Genomic DNA, 19,663 nt, shown 5'->3' on the forward strand with positions numbered 1-19,663 from the left:
CTAAGGGAGTATATAATGCTAAGTGAAATAAGTCAGAGAAAGACAAATACCTACACACGATTTCACTCATATGTGGACTTAAAAAAAAAACAAAAACAAAACCATGGAGGGAGAAAAAGAGAGGCAAACCAAGAAATAGACTCTTAACTACAGAGAACAAATTGATGGTTACCAGAGGGGAGCTGGGTGTGGGAATGGGAGAAACAAGTGATGGATATTAAGGAGTACACTTGTGAGAAACACTGGGTGTTGTATGGAAGTGGTGAATCACTAAACTGTACACTTGAAACTAATATTACATTGTATGTTAACTAACTGGAATTTAAATAAAAACCAAAAAAAAATCGAGTAATTGCTTAAAGCAAGAGGTAATAAAGTATTATGTGGTTTGTAAGGTAAGAAATATGACAACAATTGCACTAACGGCTAGAGATAACTAAAATTACACTATTATAAGCCTTTTACATTGTACAAGTAGTAATATAATATCAATCATAAGTTATATAGTCTTAAGTGAGAAATTCAGGATATAGATGATAATCAGAGCAGTCACTAAAAAAATTAAAGAGGGATAGCTTAAAAAAAAAATCCAACAGAACAGACTATAAAACCTAAAATTTACCCTATTAAAGGCAGGAAAGGAGGAACAAAGGAAATTAGGATAAATAAGAAACATATAGCAAGGTGACAGACTTAAGTCCAACCATATCAGTAATCATATTAAATGTAAATACACTAAACACTGCATTTAAAAAGCAAAGATTATCAGACTGGATAACAATAGTTAAGACGCAAGAATATGCTGCTTGTAAGAAATACTTTATTTTTTTTTTAAGTTTATTATTTATTTTGATAGAAAGCATGAGTGGGGGAGGGACAGAGAGAGAAGGAAAGAGAGAGAGAATCTCAAGCAGGCTCCACATGGTCAGCGCAGAGCCTGATGCGGTGCTCGAACTCAAACTGTGAGACCATGACCTGAGCTGAAGCTGGATTCTTAACTGACTGAGCTACCCAGGCATCCAGAGAAACACACTTTACAGACACAGACAGGACTGAGAAGTAAAGGAGAGAGGAAGATCTATTATGCAAATACTAATCACAGAAGGCTGGAGTGAATATGTTAATATTTAAAAAGTAGAAAACCAAGCAAGAGACAGAAGCTGGCACTCAAGAAGCAGCAGATATGTGAAAACTAATCCTGATGTGACAGAACTGGTGTTGATAATATGCGAATAAACTAATGACCCTTGAGACTAAAGTATGAATGAATGCAAAGCATAAGAGGATACATAATAAATTATTTTACTTATAAATTTTATCTGATCTTACAATATACCCCACAAACATATTTGCATATAAACTGGAGATTATTTTCAATGACTTGGTGTTAGATAGCATAGTGGTTATAGAACCGGTATTTAAAAGAGATCTAACACTATTTCTACCCTTAAAACTCCCACTTCTGGAGAAAAAGTAAAAGTTCTATATGACCAAAATTTTTTTCTATCACTTTATAAATATTAAAAATTGTGGCTAAACTGAAAATATACCAAGAAAGGGGGTATAAAACCTATCAGTATCCATTAGATTAATTCTGTGTAAAGTTCAGTTTGAGTTAACCTGCAGGATAGTCTCTCTGCTGCCTCCATAAGAATCTGTTCTCTCATTATTTTGCTGCTAGACTTGTTAAAAGAGAAATTTAGACTGATTGTCTACTGAATTTGGTCCTTAATTTCTTGTAATCTGGCTTCTGTATCTACCACGTGGATGTAGTTCTAACTGTTGTCTTAAGGGTTATTAAATTTATTAGCCTCCACATCTTTTAAAGATTCCTTATTTTCCTTGGCCTCTGAAATGCAGGATATGGCAGAATGGGATATCAACTCTGAGCTGCCTGACAGCACCACCACACGTCATGCTTCCCTTTTTACTATTTGTGACTTGTGCTTTCCAGGCTTCATATCTCTGTTCTTAACTTGTTCTCATTTCTGCACAACTCAATCTTCCCCAACCTTCAAGGTTCCCCAACCTCCATGGTTACAACCAGATGAAATGATGTCTCCCTCCTTTGACTTGAATAAGCACTTTTCTTATTCCTCTCTCAACATACTCGTAAGGTAGAAAGTGATCAATCATGTCCTTAATTATACATGATCAGTTCTCTTAATGATTAGTAAAAAGGCCAACAATATTTTTTGAAATACTGTCCACTAGTACCACTAGGCAATTATCAATGTGCTGTAGCCCAACAGAAAGGCTACATTATATCAAAAGGAACATTCTCTCTCACCTGATATATTCCTCTTTATTTTCTTCTGTCACAAGAATATTGCCACCATTAGGTTTCAAATCATGACTCTTGATTTCACCTAAAATTTCTTTATCGACAGAGAAGTACATTTCCAAACCACATTCCTCAATATTGTTTTCTCTGCACAAATGAAATTAACATTATTTGTTATACAAATTCAATCATATAAAAAGTAGTTAAGTAAAGGATTGTGTTCTTCAATAATCACTATAAAACTATACCATCAAAATAATAAGAAAACTGGAAAGATTATGCTCTAAATCATCACATTTTTGCCTAAGATCTTGGGTACATTCTGCAAAATTTATCATATTGAATAATGAGACAAGTCTAATACAGATTATTTAAATTCAATAAACCAATTACAAGCTTTCAGTTGAGGTAAGTTATCAGCACCATAATGAAAGCATATAGACTCTATTTTGATAAATTAAATGGAAACAAACTTACTTAACCCAGATGAGAGAATTGTAAAATTCTGGATCAATAGATTCTAAATCCTTGAGTCCAACTGGTTTGTTCAATATACGCTTATAGAATGGCAAAGAAAAACCTGTGTCTATGAATTTCCCATGGAACAAAGCCTATATAAGAAGAAAATATACCATTTATGATAATTTTATAATAGAACGTTAGATTAATTCTTCACTTAAAGCTCCCTTGTCATCTATTAGGGCACATTTTTGGGAAAAGGGCAAATGTAACAAACTAATCTTAAAAAATGTCTTAGTGATGAGAAAATTCCAAATGAGAGAGTTAAAGAAATAATGCTTTAGTATTGTTGAATTAGCAAAGTAAACACAGTTCTCTATCTGTACTTACCATGGCAATAAACCTGCCAATAAAACGAAAATATTTCAGGTGATCTGGATTGATGTAAGAAGCAGGATTAATCTGCAGGCAGTAGTTATCCTTTCCTGCATATTCAAACAGGCAATACATGGGGTTCAACACCTCGTGTGACAAAAGAAAGAACCACTCTCTGAAAACAAAAGAAAATTTAGGGTGAAAAAAACCATGCCAAGAAATCAAAGAGCAGAGCTACAAAGTTCTCAGGAATCTACATTCCTCAGCTGGTGACAGTTTCCTAATTCCTTGTTGATTTTTACTGCTTCATTTCAAACATCCATTTTAGAGAGAGGATATTTACACACTGCATATTATTATATTTCAAAGAATCTAAGACATCATCGACTTAAAAGACATCATTACTTGATGAACCACTAAAAATTTTTCTAATTATAATTGTATTACACAGCCCAATGTCAGAGACATTAAATATGAAAGTGTTAGTCTTAGAATCAATGAAATACTATATAGAGTCGTTTAAAATTCACTATTAACCCATGTCGTTGGAGCAGCTGGAAGAAGTCTAAAATAGTACTCCCACCTGTTCCTAAACCTCATGGTGTTCCTCAAGTGCCACAGCTCTCTAAATCTTAGATAAATATGGAAAAACTTCCAATTTCACAAAGACAATAAAACACTTAATTCAAGACACTCATTTGTTAGAAAAATGCTCTGAGAAGCTCTAATTCAAGTGTTGTGAAAATACCAACCAGTATTAACGTAAGATTATAGTGACTATGTAACTTGGATGGGCCTAATAGAACAGTAGGCAGAATCGATTTGGGACAATACAGGTGTGTCTGAGATTTCTTTTCCTGTAGGAAAGTTCATGGCCTCTGATGATAATGCTACTTCTACTTATTAACACTATTTGATTTTCTAATTAAGAATAAATGATTGCCCTCCTCCTGAAATAGCTTTAACTTGTACAAAATTAAATGTTTCTACTCATTTATTATTTCCCAGTGATTACTTCACACATTTTTAAATGTGAACTTTAATATATTCATAAATAAGAACTACTAAAATGTAGCCATCATTCAGTAAACATACAGAGGGTCTGAACTAAGTCATTAATAAACACTATTTTTACTCTTCACAATAATCCTAGAAAAGTAGATATGACTATTCTCATTTTACAGATGAAGATACTTGCCCTAGGTTGTACTACTAAGTGCAGAAAAAGGATTCACATCCAGTTTTGACTCCAAGTCCTTGCTTTCCACACTGCCACTGCTATACAGATATTTAACCTGATGTGCTAGATTGTTATGGAATAAGCAAAGGAATTTCTTACTTGAGTCAATCTTCTAGGGTTTGATTAGAAGCTCCAATATTAAGAGAGCTGAATTTAAAAATTTTAACTATTTTACATAGCCCTCTGTATTCTTAAAACAAATATATTAATCTCAGTTGGGAATTGAAGGGCCATTATCTGTATCCGTAATCTGTGATGGGGAAAATAACCTGATTGCTACAGGACCTTGTATGCTCTGTGGAACAGACACGAAGTGCTAGACTGAACACTGGCTTCTGGTTTGATGATTCAAACCTTATATCCAGGTTCTAGAGCTTAGTTATATGCCTTAGGTGAGTCTCTAAACTTCATTATTACTTGTAAAATTCTATCTCACAGGGTTATCCTGAGGATTAAAATGAATGATGTGGGGGAAATCAACTTGCAGCACCTTAGAAAGTGCTGAATTAGCATTTGCTGAAATTCTATAGCTACAGCATAATAAAGGTACAATAATTTGCTACATTTCGTTTTCCTGAAATATAAGATTGAGAAAATACTTGCAAGCAAAGTGTAATGATACCTTTGGAAGAAAGGAACTAAGTTCTGAGTATTCATATTATCACTACCTTGCTACACCTCCATAATCTAAACCTTCTTCTCCTGGAAAAATCACCCACAAACGTCTTCGCAGATCTTGGGGATTGAAGCTCATTATCTACAAAACAATAAAGTAAAAGAATTGGTAAAAGCAGTTGTTGACACACCATTCCACCACTTCCAGGTTTGAAATGTTCTTCATTATAGGTAACTTAAATTCCCCACGACATAGAAGGATGTTTGTGATCTAGTCAATACCACATATACAGAAAATACATTAAAGTTTTATGTTTTATGTATTATACACCTCTATACTTTAATATACTTTATAGATACAGAGCGTGAACGCACAGGTAAGTGGGGGAGGGACAAAGAAAGAGGGAGACACAAAATCTGAAGCAGGCTCCAGGCTCTGAGTTGTCAGCACAGAGCCCGATGTGGGGCTCGAACCCACGGACTGCAAGATCATGACCTGGGCCAAAGTCAGATGCTTAACCGACTGAGCCACCCAGGCTCCCCTAAAAAATCTTACTTTTGACTTACAAAGTTGCTTCTGTCACTTGCTTAGAGCAGAGTAACCATGGGCATGGTCCTTTGTTAGGTCATTTGAGTGGGAAAAACCACTTGGTTTGGTTAAGTTTGGGTTTGTTTTATAGCTAAAAGGTACACATGCTAGCAACTGGCTAACCTGGAAATGAAAACCAGTGGCTGAAGAAAGAATATAGTTAACTTTGGAAATGGAAACTTATAAATACCTGGAAAAATACTCAAATTCTGTGTCTTACTATAGTGGTTAATAAGATCATCTTCATATTTGAAGGGCAGCACCATTACTGAACTATAATGAATAGATAGATCATTTGGGTTTTTTCTTTATAAAACTATGTAATTACTTGACTAAAATTGGGCCAACAGAACATTGTAAGTATTACTCTTAGAATAAAAGTAACCGGGGGGCGCCTGGGTGGCGCAGTCGGTTGAGTGCCCGACTTCAGCCAGGTCACGATCTTGCAGTCCGTGAGTTCGAGCCCCGCGTCGGGCTCTGGGCTGATGGCTCAGAGCCTGGAGCCTGTTTCCGATTCTGTGTCTCCCTCTCTCTCTGCCCCTCCCCCGCTCATGCTCTGTCTCTCTCTGTCCCAAAAATAAATAAACGTTGAAAAAAAAAAATTAAAAAAAAAAAAAAGAATAAAAGTAACCGGACCTGGACAAAAAGAGGATTTAATGTCTCTATTTTATGAAAGTAGAATGAACTCTTACATTTAAATATCCAGAGAGGCTCAGTAAGTAACCTGCTTATGCCAGCCAGGGCTCAGTTCCCACAAAACATATACATTAGTTACATGAATTCATATCCCACTAAAAAAAAAAAAAAAAAATCCCTGATGTAGCAAAAAAATTCAATGCTTATGACAAATATTCTACAAATAGTATATTCGCTATATAGCACTGCAAATGAAAGATATTAAAGGTTAAAACATTTCTTTTTATTGGTTTGTTTGTTTCTTGCTCCCTTGGGCTATTCCTTGTCCCTGTGGCTGCTCCCCCAAACCTATGGCTGTTACTGATTTCTCTTGTTATTCCCCCAAATCTGAGACTGTTCCCCTGGAAATTCTGGTTGTTCTTTTTGTCCTGTGTCTGATACCTGAAGACTTGCTGTTCCCTGGAAAAACTACTTTTAAGTAGTAACCTTTAATAAATGACTAATATTAAAAAAATTTTTTAAATAAAAAAATTTTCCCCCATGAGCAAAAACACTACTGCAAAACAACTTTACCACTTAGAAAGAACATTTGATGCTAATTTTGCTATCAGATTTGTCTTTCTTCCAAAGCAATCAAATTTTTCTCAAATATTTGACATTTATTTGATGGATGTCAAATCTAGGGTGACAATTTTATTTTATTTTTAAGTGTTTATTTATTTTGAGAGACAGAGAGAACATGAGCAGCGGAGGGGCAGATAGAGAGGGAGAGAGATCCTAAACAGGCTCCATGCTGCCAGTGCAGAGCTCTGTGTGGAGCCTGAACACATGTACCATGAGATCCTGACCTGAACCGAAATCAAAAGTTGGATGCTTAACTGACTGAGCCATTCAGGTGTTCCTATAGTGACAATTTTAAACAACTGTTTAGTACCACCTGGTCTGTCATTCTGCAATAGTCTTTAGGTTTCAAAAGTCAAAAAATTAAGGGACATTTAATCATTTAAAACATTTAAAGACGTTTTGCATCTTTTTAACACTACAATAGTAAGTTATGTTCCAAGAAACCAGCCCACCAGAGATTGACTACACAGTTGTTATGAATATGAAAATCAGAAGTAGGTAATGACTAGGGTGGGGAATGGCCTTGGAAACCTACATCAGATCAAGAGAATCATTCAAAATTCTCGAAATGCTCTTAGTCAAGCTCTGCTGCTAAAAAGTTATCTGCTCCCACTTAGGAGGATGCCAATTGGCTTTACCCTTCAATGTTAATTATTGAGGTTCCATTAGGAAATGTACATTACTGTTTCTGAAACCAAGTAGCCAGGTATCTCAGCCAATCTGTCAACCATCTCAGATAATCTCTTTTCCCTCTGCATTCATTTTGAAGCTGTAACTGCCACAATTATCACATGGGCTTGATAATAAAAAATTATGTCCAGGAGTGCCTGGGTGGCTCAGTCAGTTAAGCACTTGACTCTGGATTTCGGCTCAGGTCATGAACTCGTGGTCTGTGAGTTTGAGCCCTGTGTTGTGTTCTGTACTGACAGCATGGAGCCTGCTTGGAAATCTCTCTCTCCCTTTCTCTCTGCCCCTCCCCCACTTGTGCTCACTAGCTTGCTCTCTCTCCTCTCAAAATAAATAAATAAACATTAAAAAAAATCACATCCATATCTGGCTATAAAATTAGGACTAAGTAGATGTTTGTGTTTTAAGACAGTTTTTCATTGGTCATTTTAATCTTCCTTACAACCAAATCACTTAACATTTATTTGCATTTGGTGTTAAGTTGCAAAATAAAGGTAAGAGTAAATCAACTTGGGTTCTGAGGGCAATAAAAAAATTTGTTGACTACTTCTGAAAAAATACTTTTTATTTTGGTATTGTAACCAAAGGCCAATTTCTTTCCTACATAAAAAATGATTTTTAATTATGAATAACAAATGCGTATTGTAAAAATATACAAAACAGATGAACATAAGGAAGGGAAGCAAAAATAATATAAAAACGGGGAAGGGGACAAAAACATAAGAAACTCTTAAATATGGAGAACAAACAGAGGGTTACTAGAGGGTTTGTAGGAGGGAGGAGGGGCTAAATGGGTAAGGGGAATTAAGGAATCTACTCCTGAAATCATTGTTGCACTATATGCTAACTAATTTGGATATAAATTAAAAAAATTAAAATTAAAAAAACAAAAAAACAAAGTCTTCTCCCCTCTTCCTTTCTACCCATCCAATAATGTTCATATGGATATTTCCAGACTTTTTGTCTACCAAAAGCCTATTTTCTTACTCAAATATCTATTTCAAACCAAACACATAGCTTAAAGACCTGAAACTCATCGCTTGAAATTATTCTGACATTTCGGGGGCGCCTGGGTGGCTCAGTGGTTAAGCATTGAACTTTGACTCAGGTCATGATCTCATGGTTCATGAGTTCAAACCCCACCTGGGCTCTGTGCTGACAGCTCAGAGCCTGGAGCCTGCTTCGGATTCTATGTCTCCTTCTCTCTCTGCCCCTCCCCTGCTCTCTCTCTCTCAAAAATAAATAAACATTAAATTTTGGGGTGCCTGGGTGGCTCAGTCGGTTGAGCGTCCGACTTCAGCTCAGGTCATGATCTCACAGTTTGTGGGTTCGAGCCCCGTGTCAGGCTCTGTGCTGACTGCTTGCTCAGAGCCTGGAGCCTGCTTTAGATTCTGTGTCTCCTTCTCTCTCTGCCCCTCCCCTGCTCACGCTTTGTCTCACTCTGTCTCTCAAAAATAAATAAATGTTATGGGGCGCCTGGGTGGCTCAGTCGGTTGAGCGTCCGACTTCAGCTCAGGTCACGATCTCGCGGTCCGTGAGTTCGAGCCCCGCATCAGGCTCTGGGCTGATGGCTCAGAGCCTGGAGCCTGTTTCCGATTCTGTGTCTCTCTCTCTCTCTGCCCCTCCCCCGTTCATGCTCTGTCTCTCTCTGTCTCAAAAATAAATAAATGTTAAAAAAAAAAAAAATTAAAAAAAAAATAAATGTTAAAAAAAAAAAAAGAAATTACTCTGACATTTCAAAAGTACAGGACATATACACATACAGATCTGTCTACATGTTCCTAAATCTTAAGTACTAATGCAGCTGGCAATACTTAATTTAAGGACTCCAATTCAAAAAGTTCAAACTATTTAGATTTGGAACCAAAAGTGGCTCTGGGCTGGCAGCCATGGGGCAAACCCTCGAGTGGATAAAAACCAGTACCTTCTAGGGGCACCTGGGTGGCTCAGTTGGTTAAGCGACCGACTTTGACTCAGGTCATGATCTCATGGGTTATGAGTTCAAGCCCGACATCTGTGCTGACAGCTCAGAGCCTGGAGCCTGCTTCGGATTCTGTGTCTCCCCCTCTCTCTGTCCCTCCCCTGATTGCACTTTCTCTCTGTCTCTCTCAAAAATAAACATTAAACAATTTAAAAATGAACAAACAAAAAAACAGTACCTGCTGAAAGGAATCTTCAAACAATGTTTTTCTTGTCACTGTAATCTTTATGTGCTGTGGCATTGCCAGTTGCTGAAACATAAGAATGACTTAAGTCAACTCTCACCTTAAAATGGTCTATCAAAAAACTAAAAGGGTAAAGTTTTACTATTTACCTTTGTTTACAGAAAAAAGTAGACTATGAATATGAATTTATTTCAATAATGTTTAACCATGCATTTGTGAGCATTCATGCTAATTAAGATCATTTAATAAGTAAGAAATAAAAGATCTCAGATGCAGTGCTTAATGGGTCAAATAAATATTTTCAAAAAGCTAATTTAGATTATTCTTGCTTGTATGGCCCCTGTTAATTACAAGTTTGAAGTTTATAAATATTCATTATAGTAACACTTTGACTAGTACATTTTAAGATCCCATAAAGAAATCATTAATTCAGCAAGTATTTATTTATATATCAGAAATAATTGACCATACCCAGGAAAAATAGAATGTAACGAAATAGAATGTAATGAAATCATTGTTGCACTATATGCTAATTTGGATATAAATTAAAAAAATTAAAATTTAAAAAACAAAAAAACAAAGTCTTCTCCCCTCTTAATCATATATATCAAAATCATTTATATCAAATGTTAAATATGAAAGGGGATGGTTACAATCTATAAATCACAAAATGTTTTAACTCATTTGGTTGAAGATTGCTGCCATCTGAAAATTATGGATACTGAAAGGAGAACAGTTTTTTTACTCAAACTGTTTCAAATTTATTCTTCTGGACAACAGAAGCCACAAATAATCTGATAAATCTATTTCTTTGCCCTAAAAATAGAGAAGAGAGATTCCAATGCTTCCTATTTTCCCATTCTTCTAGGAGTTAATTATTTTCACAATCACTGTGTAATGTAAGCAACATAACAAAGAAAAGGGGGTATAGAAAAGTTCTGAAACTAACCTGACACCAGAACCGGAAATACTGAACCTTTGCCTTGAAGTCCCGTACGTAGGCTATCTGTGGTCCATTGTCTCTGAGGAGGAATGTTAATATGACATACATATATAGCAGCTTGTAAGATGATATATTGAAGGAAAGCAAAATACCACACCCCTTCAGTACTGAGTCAAATATAAAAATAACGTAGCACAGCATACTCTTACCACCACCTTAAAAAAAAAAATTCCCAGAACTAGTTTTAAGAAAGAGACAGAAATTCAGATCTTTTTAAAGACATTGTTGTGGGATTTTCCTTTATATAGAGAAAAATCCAACAGGACTAAGTAAAGGAGGTTGTATCTGGGAAAGTCGCCTATCTCCAAATCCCTTCTTTCCTTTGTCCTTAAATCAGACTCCTGGTATCTACCTGGGCAGACTGCTACCTAGAATAAAGACACATTTCCCAGAATGGTTGTGTGACTTAACCATGGCTAAAGAACTGTAAATGTTATATAGGACTTCTAGGAAGGCTCTTTTACAGAGAGCAAAGAAAGCTGGAAAGGGATTTTTTCCTCGCTCCAGTTTGTTCTTCCTCCATATTCCAGCCTGCAGTGCAACTATGATAGCTGAAGTTTTAGCAGCTATCACACACTATGAGGTAACCTTGAGAAAAGAGCCCACGGTGTGGAATGGTAGAACACAAAGAAAGAAGCCTAGATCACTAATGACACCATGGAGCTTCCAAGCAAGCCCTAGAATTCTTTTAATTTCATTTTCTAAATGTTCAATGTAGAAATACTTGATTCTAGGGGCACCTGATGGCTCAGTTGGTAGAGCATGTGACTTTTGATCTTGGGGTTGTGAGTTTGATCCCCACACTAGGTGTAACATTACCTAAAAATAAAATCTTAAAAAAAAAAATACAACTGATTTTGTCTATTGACTTTGTATCCAGTAACACTATTAAATTCACTTACTAGTTCTACTAGTTTTTTCTAGATTCCTTATGATTTTCTAGGTACACAGTTATGCTCTCTATGAAAAAAAAATAGCTTTACTTCTTCCTTTCTAATCTATATATCTTTAAAAAAATTGTTTTTTAATGTTTATTTTTGAGAGACATAGGGGCAGAGCATGAATGGGGGAGGGGCAGACATAGATTCCAAAGCAGGCTCCAGGCTCTGAGCTGTCAGCACAGAGCCTGACGTGGGCTCAAACTCATGAACTGCGAGATCATGACCTTAGCTGAAGTTGGACACTCAACCGAGTGAGCCACCTAGGTGCCCCCTATCTATCTTTAAAAAATATGTATTTACTTATTTAAAAAAAATTTTTTTAAATGTTTACTTATTTTTGAGAGACAGAGAGACAGAGCACGAGTGGGGGGGGAGCAGAGAGAGAGGGAGACACAGAATCCAAAGCAGGCTCCAGGCTCTGAGCTGTCAGCACAGAGCCCGACATGGGGCTCGAACTCACCAGCTGTGAGATCATGACCTAAGCCAAAGTCGGACACCCAAATGACTGAGCCACCCAGCCGCACCCCCCCCCCCCAAAATTTTACTTATATGGGGCGCCTGGGTGGCTCAGTTGGTAAAGCATCCGACTCTTGATTTCACCTCATGTCATGATCTCAGGGTTCATGAGTTCGAGCCCCAACTGGGCTCTGCGCTGACAGTATGGAGCCTGCTTGGGATTCTCTCTCTCTGCCCCAACCCTGCTCACGTGTGCACTCTCTCAAAATAAATAAATAAACTTTAAAAAATAATTATTAAAAAAAATGTTTACTTATGTATTTTTGGGGGTGGGGGGAAGAGAGAGAGAGGGAGAGAATCCCAAGCAGGGTCCCCGCTCAGTGCAGAGCATGACACCAGGCTCAATGAGCCAAAATCAAGTCCGATGCTTAACTGACTAAGCCATCCAGGTGCCCCCAATCTATCTTGTATTTCTTTCTCTTAATTCATAGAACTACCAATTCAATGGTGAAAGAAGTAGTGACAGTAGCTATTGTCTTATTCTTGCTCTTAAGAGGTATTTTATCATTGAGATGATGTATCAAAGTTTCCAAGGCAGCTGAGAGTTTATCATAAACTGGCATTTTATTTTCTCAAGTGCTTTCTTGAAATGATGATTTTTCTCCTTTAATATGTTTATGTAGTGAATTATATCGATTGGTTTTTGTATATTAAATCAATCTTGCTATCCTGGAATAAATTTGATATGATGATAATGTAATATCCTTTTTATAGTTTGCTGGATTTAATTTGCCATTATTTTGTTAAAGATTTTTATACCTATGTTCATAGAAATATTAGCCAGTAATTTTTTTATACTATTCTTGTTTGATTTTGCCATCAGGACTTATAGGAGCCTCATAAAATGAGTTGGGAAGTGTTCCAATCGCTTATATTTTATGAAAAAAATGTGAATAGGATTGATATTATTTATTACTCATAGTTTTGATAAAATTTACCAGTGGAAGCCATCTAGCTCAGACCTTTCTTTGTGGGAAACTGTTTAATTATGAATTCAATTTCTTTACTAGATATAGGGTTATTTAGATTTACTATTTCTTCTTGTGTTCATTTTGGTAACTTGTATCTTTCCAGGAATTTGCCCATTTGACCTAAAATATTTAATTTCTTGGCATAAAGTTGTTGAAGTACACACTTTGTTATCTTTCAATGTGTGTAGGATAGGTAGTGATGTCCTTCTTTCACTTTCATATTAGTAATTTGTGTTTTTTTTCCATCCTCAGGTGTACTAGGGGTTACTGATATTATTTTTTAATGTTTATATATTTATTTGAGAAAGTAGGGGAGGAGCAGAGAGAGAGGGAGAGAGAGTCCCAAGCAGGCTCTCTGCTGTCAGTACAGAGCCTGAACACGTGGCTCACATTCATGAACCATGAGATTATGACCTGAGCAGAAACCAAGAGTTGGACACCCAACCAACTGAGCCACGCAGGCATCCTGGGATTATTATTAATCTTCTCCAAGATCCAACTTGTAGCTCTGACTTCTCTACTGTTTCGTTTTCATTTCATTAATATCTGCTTTTATGCTTATTTCCTTTCTTGTGCTTATTTGGGGCTTAATTTTTTTTTCTAGATTCTTTTTTTTTTTTTAATTTTTTTTTTTTCAAAGTTTATTTATTTTTGGGACAGAGAGAGACAGAGCATGAACCGGGGAGGGGCAGAGAGAGAGGGAGACACAGAATCGGAAACAGGCTCCAGGCTCTGAGCCATCAGCCCAGAGCCTGACGCGGGGCTCGAACTCCCGGACCGCGAGATCGTGACCTGGCTGAAGTCGGACGCCCAACCGACTGCGCCACCCAGGCACCCCTTTTTTTTCTAGATTCTTAAGGTGAAAGCAGTGATCACTGATTTTATACGTTTCTTATTTATAATCTAATCCTATATAAAGCAATATATTTTCCTCTGAGGATGATTTTTTTTTTAAATGTTTTTATTTTTTATTTTTGAGACAGAGAGAGACAGAGCATGAGCAGGGGAGGGGCAGAGAGAGAGGGAGACACAGAATCCGAAGCAGGCTCCAGGCTCTGAGCTGTCAGCACGGAGCCTGATGCACGGCTCGAACTCACGGAGTGTGAGATCATGACCTGAGCTGAAGTCGGACGCTTAACCGACTAAACGACCCAGGCACCCTGAGGATGATTTTTTTTAAACCCCATAAATTGTGATATGTTGTGTTTTTATTATCATTAAGTACAATATGTTTTCTAATTTCTCATGACTTCATTGAGCCATGGATTACTAACAGTGTGCTTAATGATGGAAAGAAATATATTTCTATCCTAAATAAAACACTATGGTTTTATGGTTTTCTGTTGTATGTACCCAAACTTAACTGAAACAAAAAATAAATGATACAAAAGTATCTATTATTTACTTAACATATCTAAATAAATTTCAATTTTGTTAATATCCAATTGGCCTGAATTTCTGGTTTTTGCTTTAAACATGAAGGTTTTTAATAAGCAGAAATTATAAAATTAAGAAGTAATGAGAGACTAACTGTGCCCAGAGACACTACAAGAAAACTACTGACCAGTACTTCTTACAAACACTGATGTAAGAGTCCTCAACAAAATATTACCAAACTGAATTCACTAGTATATTAAAAGGATTAATATTTTAATCTCTTTGACCAAGTGGGATTTGCTCTTGGGATGCAAGGATGGTTCAACATGTGAAAAATCAATCCTATACAGCATACATTAGTAACAAACACCAAAAAAAAAAAAAAACCCACATGATCATCTCGAGGCAAAAAAACTCCAAAAATCATTTGACAAAATTTAACATCCTTTTATGGTAAAAAATACTCCTAGGACTAGAAGGAAACTACCTCAATATAAGGGCCATATATGAAAATCCCACAGCTGACATCAAATGAAAGCTTTCCCTCAAAGGTCAGGAACAAGGCAAGGATGCCTGCTTTCCCTTCCATTCAACATAATATTAGAAGTTCTAGCCAGAGTTTCTTGCCCTGAAGAAAGGCAAGGAAAAGAAACAAAAGACATCCAAATTGTAAAGGAAGAAGTAAAATTTATCTTTGTTTGAAGATTGTATAATCTTATATTAAGAAAATCTAAAGATTCCAGACAAAAAAAAAACTACTAGAGTAGGTACACTGAGCAAAGTAGAATACAAAACAACACAAAAATCAGTTGCATTTCTATACACTATCAATAATCTGAAAAGAAAGTTAAGAAAACCATTCCATTTACAAATAGCATAAAAAAAAAACCCCACTCATGAATAAACTAAACCTAGGAGGTAAAAGACTTGGACACTGGAAAACTACAAAAACATTGGTGAAAGAAATTAAAGAAAACAAATAAATATAAAGATACCCTATGTTCATGGCTTAGAAGATGTACTACTGTTAAGATGTCAAAACAAACCCAAGAGAACTACAAATTCAATGCAATCTCTATCAAAATCACAGTGACATTTTTTTGCAACAATAGAAAAATCTATCCTAAAATCATATGAAATCTAAAGGGATCCTGAAAAGCCAAAGCAATATCAAAAAAGAACTTGGATGAGTTCAAAATTTAGTAAAACCTATAGTAATCAAAACAATATGGTACTAGGATAAAGACAGACATACTGACCAATGGAATAGAAAGTCCAGAAATAAACTTTTGTGTATACATGGTCAAAAGATTCTTGACAAGGGTGCCAAGACCATTCAATGGGGAAAAAGATGGTCTTTTCAACAAATGGTGTTGGGAAAATTGGATATCTACTTGCTAAAAAAAAGAAGTCAGACCCTTTGCTAACACCATGAATAAAAATTAACTAAAAATGGACCCAAAACCTACATCTAAGAGCTAACACTTTACTGAATGCACAGAATAGGGAAAATATTTGCAAATGATGTATCTGACAAGGGATTAATAGCCAGAATATAAAGAACTTCTGAAATTCAACAATAAAAAAACCAAACAACTGGCTTCAAAAATTGGGCAAAGAAGTTGAATAGACATTTCTTCAAAGAAGATACACCAATATTTGGTCAATCAGCACATGAGCTACTTCATTCCCTGAAGCTGACATTTTTAAAAATCAAGCAAACAGAAAGTAACAACCGTTGGTGTGGATGTGGAAAAACTGGAACCTGTATGCACTTTTGGTGGCAATGCAAAATGGTGTACCCACTTTGGAAAACAGTCTGGAAGTGCCTCAAAAGAAAAAAAAAAAAACCCAAAATCAAAAACAAACAAACAAAAACCCAGAATTACCATTGACCCAGTAATTCCACTTCTGATATATACACAAAAGAAGTGAAAGCAATAGCCTGAACAGATTATTTGTACACTCACATTCATTGCTGCCTTACTCACATTAGTCAAAAGATGGAAACAACCCAAAAATCCATGAACAGATGGATAAATAAAATGTGGTATACACACATAATAAAATATTATTCTGCATTAGAAAGTAGTGAAATTCTGATACAAACTGTAACGCAGATGAACCCTGGAGACAATACTAAGTGAAATAAGTCAGTCACAAAGCGTGTATACCATATGATTCCACTTATATGAGTAGTCAAATTCACAGAGGCAGAAAGTATAACAGTAGTTATCAGGGGCTGAGGGACGAAGAAGATGGGAAAGTTATGGTTTAATGGGTACAGAGTTCCAGTATGGGGTAATAAAAATGTTCTCGAGATGGATGGTATTGATGGTTGTGCAACAAAGTGAATGTACTTTGCCACACACACAAAAATACCTTAAACAAAACACATTAAGCAGAACTAAACACAAAGTTACTTTTCAAAAAAGGAAAAGAAAAAAACAAAGTAACAGGAACTTTTAAGTTAGAGGTAATGGAAATGAAAGAAAGCAGGCATCAGATATCAGGGATTAATTGGTGAGCAGTATTGTACTGATAATTTTTAAATAGTCTTTTTAGTGCTGTGTGAACCAATAACAAATATGAAAGGTCTCTAGGAGAAATTATTCAAGAGGACAATAAAAATACAAAATATTTAGTGGAGAATGGCCTGTGGGCAAGCCAACTCACGAAACAGTAAGATTTGCACTCTTTGCTAATTAAAATCTTTATAACAAAATCTCAGTAATCAGTTTTACTTTTAATCTACGATGTTTAGAAAACTTACAGAGCAGATTTTCCAGTGCGGGGATCAATATAGGTGGTTGTTCTTCTATTGTGGTCCACAAAATATGGAATTCCATCTACTGTGAATCTCATTTCCCAGCCTTCAGGTAAGGGCTTTTCATTTAATTGACTACAAAACGTAGGAAAAAAATACAAATAAAAAGTGTTGAAGAGCTGTTTGTTTCCCAAGTACACAAAACAAAAATTACCCATAAATGGAGCATCATTTAGATCATTTAGTCCAGTGTTCCCCGTAGTTTACTAGACTTCTCTAGATATCCTACAAGCATGTTAAACCTGTTAATGGGTTCATGGAACTACTACTCAGTTTTCAGCTATCTAATTAGCCTATATTCCAATAAGCCACCTAAACATCTTGTGGTAACCAAGTTCTGCCCATTCTGCTTTTGAAGCCTCATATTCATTACTGTTTTCAATCCCCAAGAACATCTTTACCTCGGCATTATTCATCTGTCTTCTCAACTTTCACAGTAGCCACCAAACTGGTTTTCCTGCCTCTAGTCTCACTTTGGTCCTACACATACTTCATATTGCTGACAGAATACTAAAACAGAGATCCGATCAAATTAGTTCTCTCCTTAAAGTTATATCCATTGTTCACCGCTAGCAAGGAGCCCTGAACTCCAACACCTGGCACTCACTCTGCCCTCAACATTCCCTTTCAGGTTTAACCCTGCATTCTACCTCCAACTCCCTTTCACAAACCCTGTGATTTCAGTGTAGTGCTACGCACCATTTCCCTAAATAAGACATGATCAGTCACACCTCCAAGTGAAGCCTTTCCCCTTGTCCAGAATATCTTAATTATCCCTTTGTTAAGGCAACTCAACTGTTCTTTATAAGTATTTCTAACCACTTCTTTGATACCTATCATTAGACTTCGCTTAATCTGTCTAAACTTCAGTTTGTTAAGAACGTCTGTGTAATAAGACTGTAAGAGGAATAAATGAGACAATACAAGTAAAACATGTTGGCACATAGTAAGCCTTCAAATTGTTAACTATGAGTATTCCTCTTACTACTCATTATCTTTGGGTCTCTCAAAGTACTTCCTTCATACTGCTAGCATAGCATTTATCAACTTTTTCAGTCTGGTAACAACTTCCCACCCTGCAATACCACATCTTTTCTTTTCTTTTCTTTTCTTTTCTTTTCTTTTCTTTTCTTTTCTTTTCTTTTCTTTTCTTCTTTCTTTCTTTCTTTCTTTCTTTCTCTTTCTTTCTTTTTTTTTTTTTTTTTAATGTTTATTTATTTTTGAGACAGAGAGAGACAGAGCATGAACAGGGAAGGATCAGAGAGAGAGGGAGACACAGAATCTGAAACAGGCTCCAGGTTCTGAGCTGGCAGCACAGAGCCCGACGCGGGGCTCGAACTCACGGACCGTGAGATCATGACCCGAGCCGAAGTCGGACACTTAACCGACTGAGTCACCCAGGCGCCCCAATACCACATGTTTTAAAACAGGAACCAGATTAGAAGGCAACAGTGAATTTTTGTTACACATTAAAATAATCAAACCATTAGCATAACTATTCAAAACTGCTTACTAGTGAACCTAAGAAATTTTTACATTCTTATTTTTTAGAGAGAGCAAGCACGTGAGTAGGGGAGAGGGGCAGAGGGAGATAGATCCCAAGGAGGCTCTACCCTCAGCATGAAGCCCAATGCGGGGCTTGATCCCATGACCCTAGGATGATGACCTAAGCCGAAATCAAGAGTCATACACCCAACCAATTGAGCCACCAAGGCACCCCAGAAATGTTTACATTTTAAAGTATTATACTAGGGGCGCCTGGGTGGCTCAGTCGGTTAAGCATCCAATTTCAGCTCAGGTCATGATCTCATGGTTCATGGGTTTGAGCCCTGCGTTGGGCTCTGTGCTGACAGCTGAGAGCCTGGCACCTGCCTCAGATTCTGTGTCTCCCTCTCTCTCTGCCCATCTCCTGCTCATGCTCTGTCTCTAAAATAAAAAAAACATTGAAAAAAATTTTAATATTACACTACAATGGGTAGGGAACTAGTGAACACTTCCTTTGTTGTTTGTGTATTGTCCTATTGGCAGCCAGTCTTTTTTGCTAGTTAGATGTAATAGCTCCAATTTTCTCATCTGTTGGGTTTAGTGAGAGAAAAAACTAGAAATGTTCAACTTCTCATCAGAAAGGAAGAAAGGGAGGGGTTGGAGGTATTTAAGCTGACTGGTTTTAGAGAGCCACTATTACTGCAGGATTGTCATTTTCATCAAGTGTACTTCAGAAAAACAAAGGCCAAGAACCACTCTCTAGAACAGTATTTTGTAAACTATGTCAAAGGGTTAAGAACATTTCGCTTTATTCACAGAACTGAATAGAAATGTCAGATAAAATAGACTACCAAGAATTTTTTAAAGGT

The 19,663-nt window shown here is 36.4% G+C and overlaps 1 protein-coding gene across 5 annotated transcripts in view; it reads right to left on the reverse strand.

Moving 5' to 3' along the window:
* Positions 1-19,663, reverse strand: part of ITCH (itchy E3 ubiquitin protein ligase) — a 147,522-nt gene that overhangs the window by 14,003 nt on the left and 113,856 nt on the right. For all 5 annotated transcript variants that reach the window (XM_047854672.1, XM_047854674.1, XM_047854675.1 and 2 more), the window contains 7 exons: positions 17,256-17,384; positions 10,624-10,696; positions 9,669-9,740; positions 5,027-5,115; positions 3,134-3,293; positions 2,762-2,895; positions 2,291-2,431 (listed from right to left, as the gene is read on the reverse strand). In XM_047854672.1, the coding sequence (XP_047710628.1) occupies positions 2,291-2,431; positions 2,762-2,895; positions 3,134-3,293; positions 5,027-5,115; positions 9,669-9,740; positions 10,624-10,696; positions 17,256-17,384 (798 nt within the window). The remainder of the gene's footprint in view (positions 1-2,290; positions 2,432-2,761; positions 2,896-3,133; positions 3,294-5,026; positions 5,116-9,668; positions 9,741-10,623; positions 10,697-17,255; positions 17,385-19,663) is intronic.

The sequence above is a fragment of the Prionailurus viverrinus genome, chromosome A3 (genome assembly GCF_022837055.1).
Source record: "Prionailurus viverrinus isolate Anna chromosome A3, UM_Priviv_1.0, whole genome shotgun sequence".
Lineage (NCBI taxonomy): Eukaryota > Metazoa > Chordata > Mammalia > Carnivora > Felidae > Prionailurus > Prionailurus viverrinus.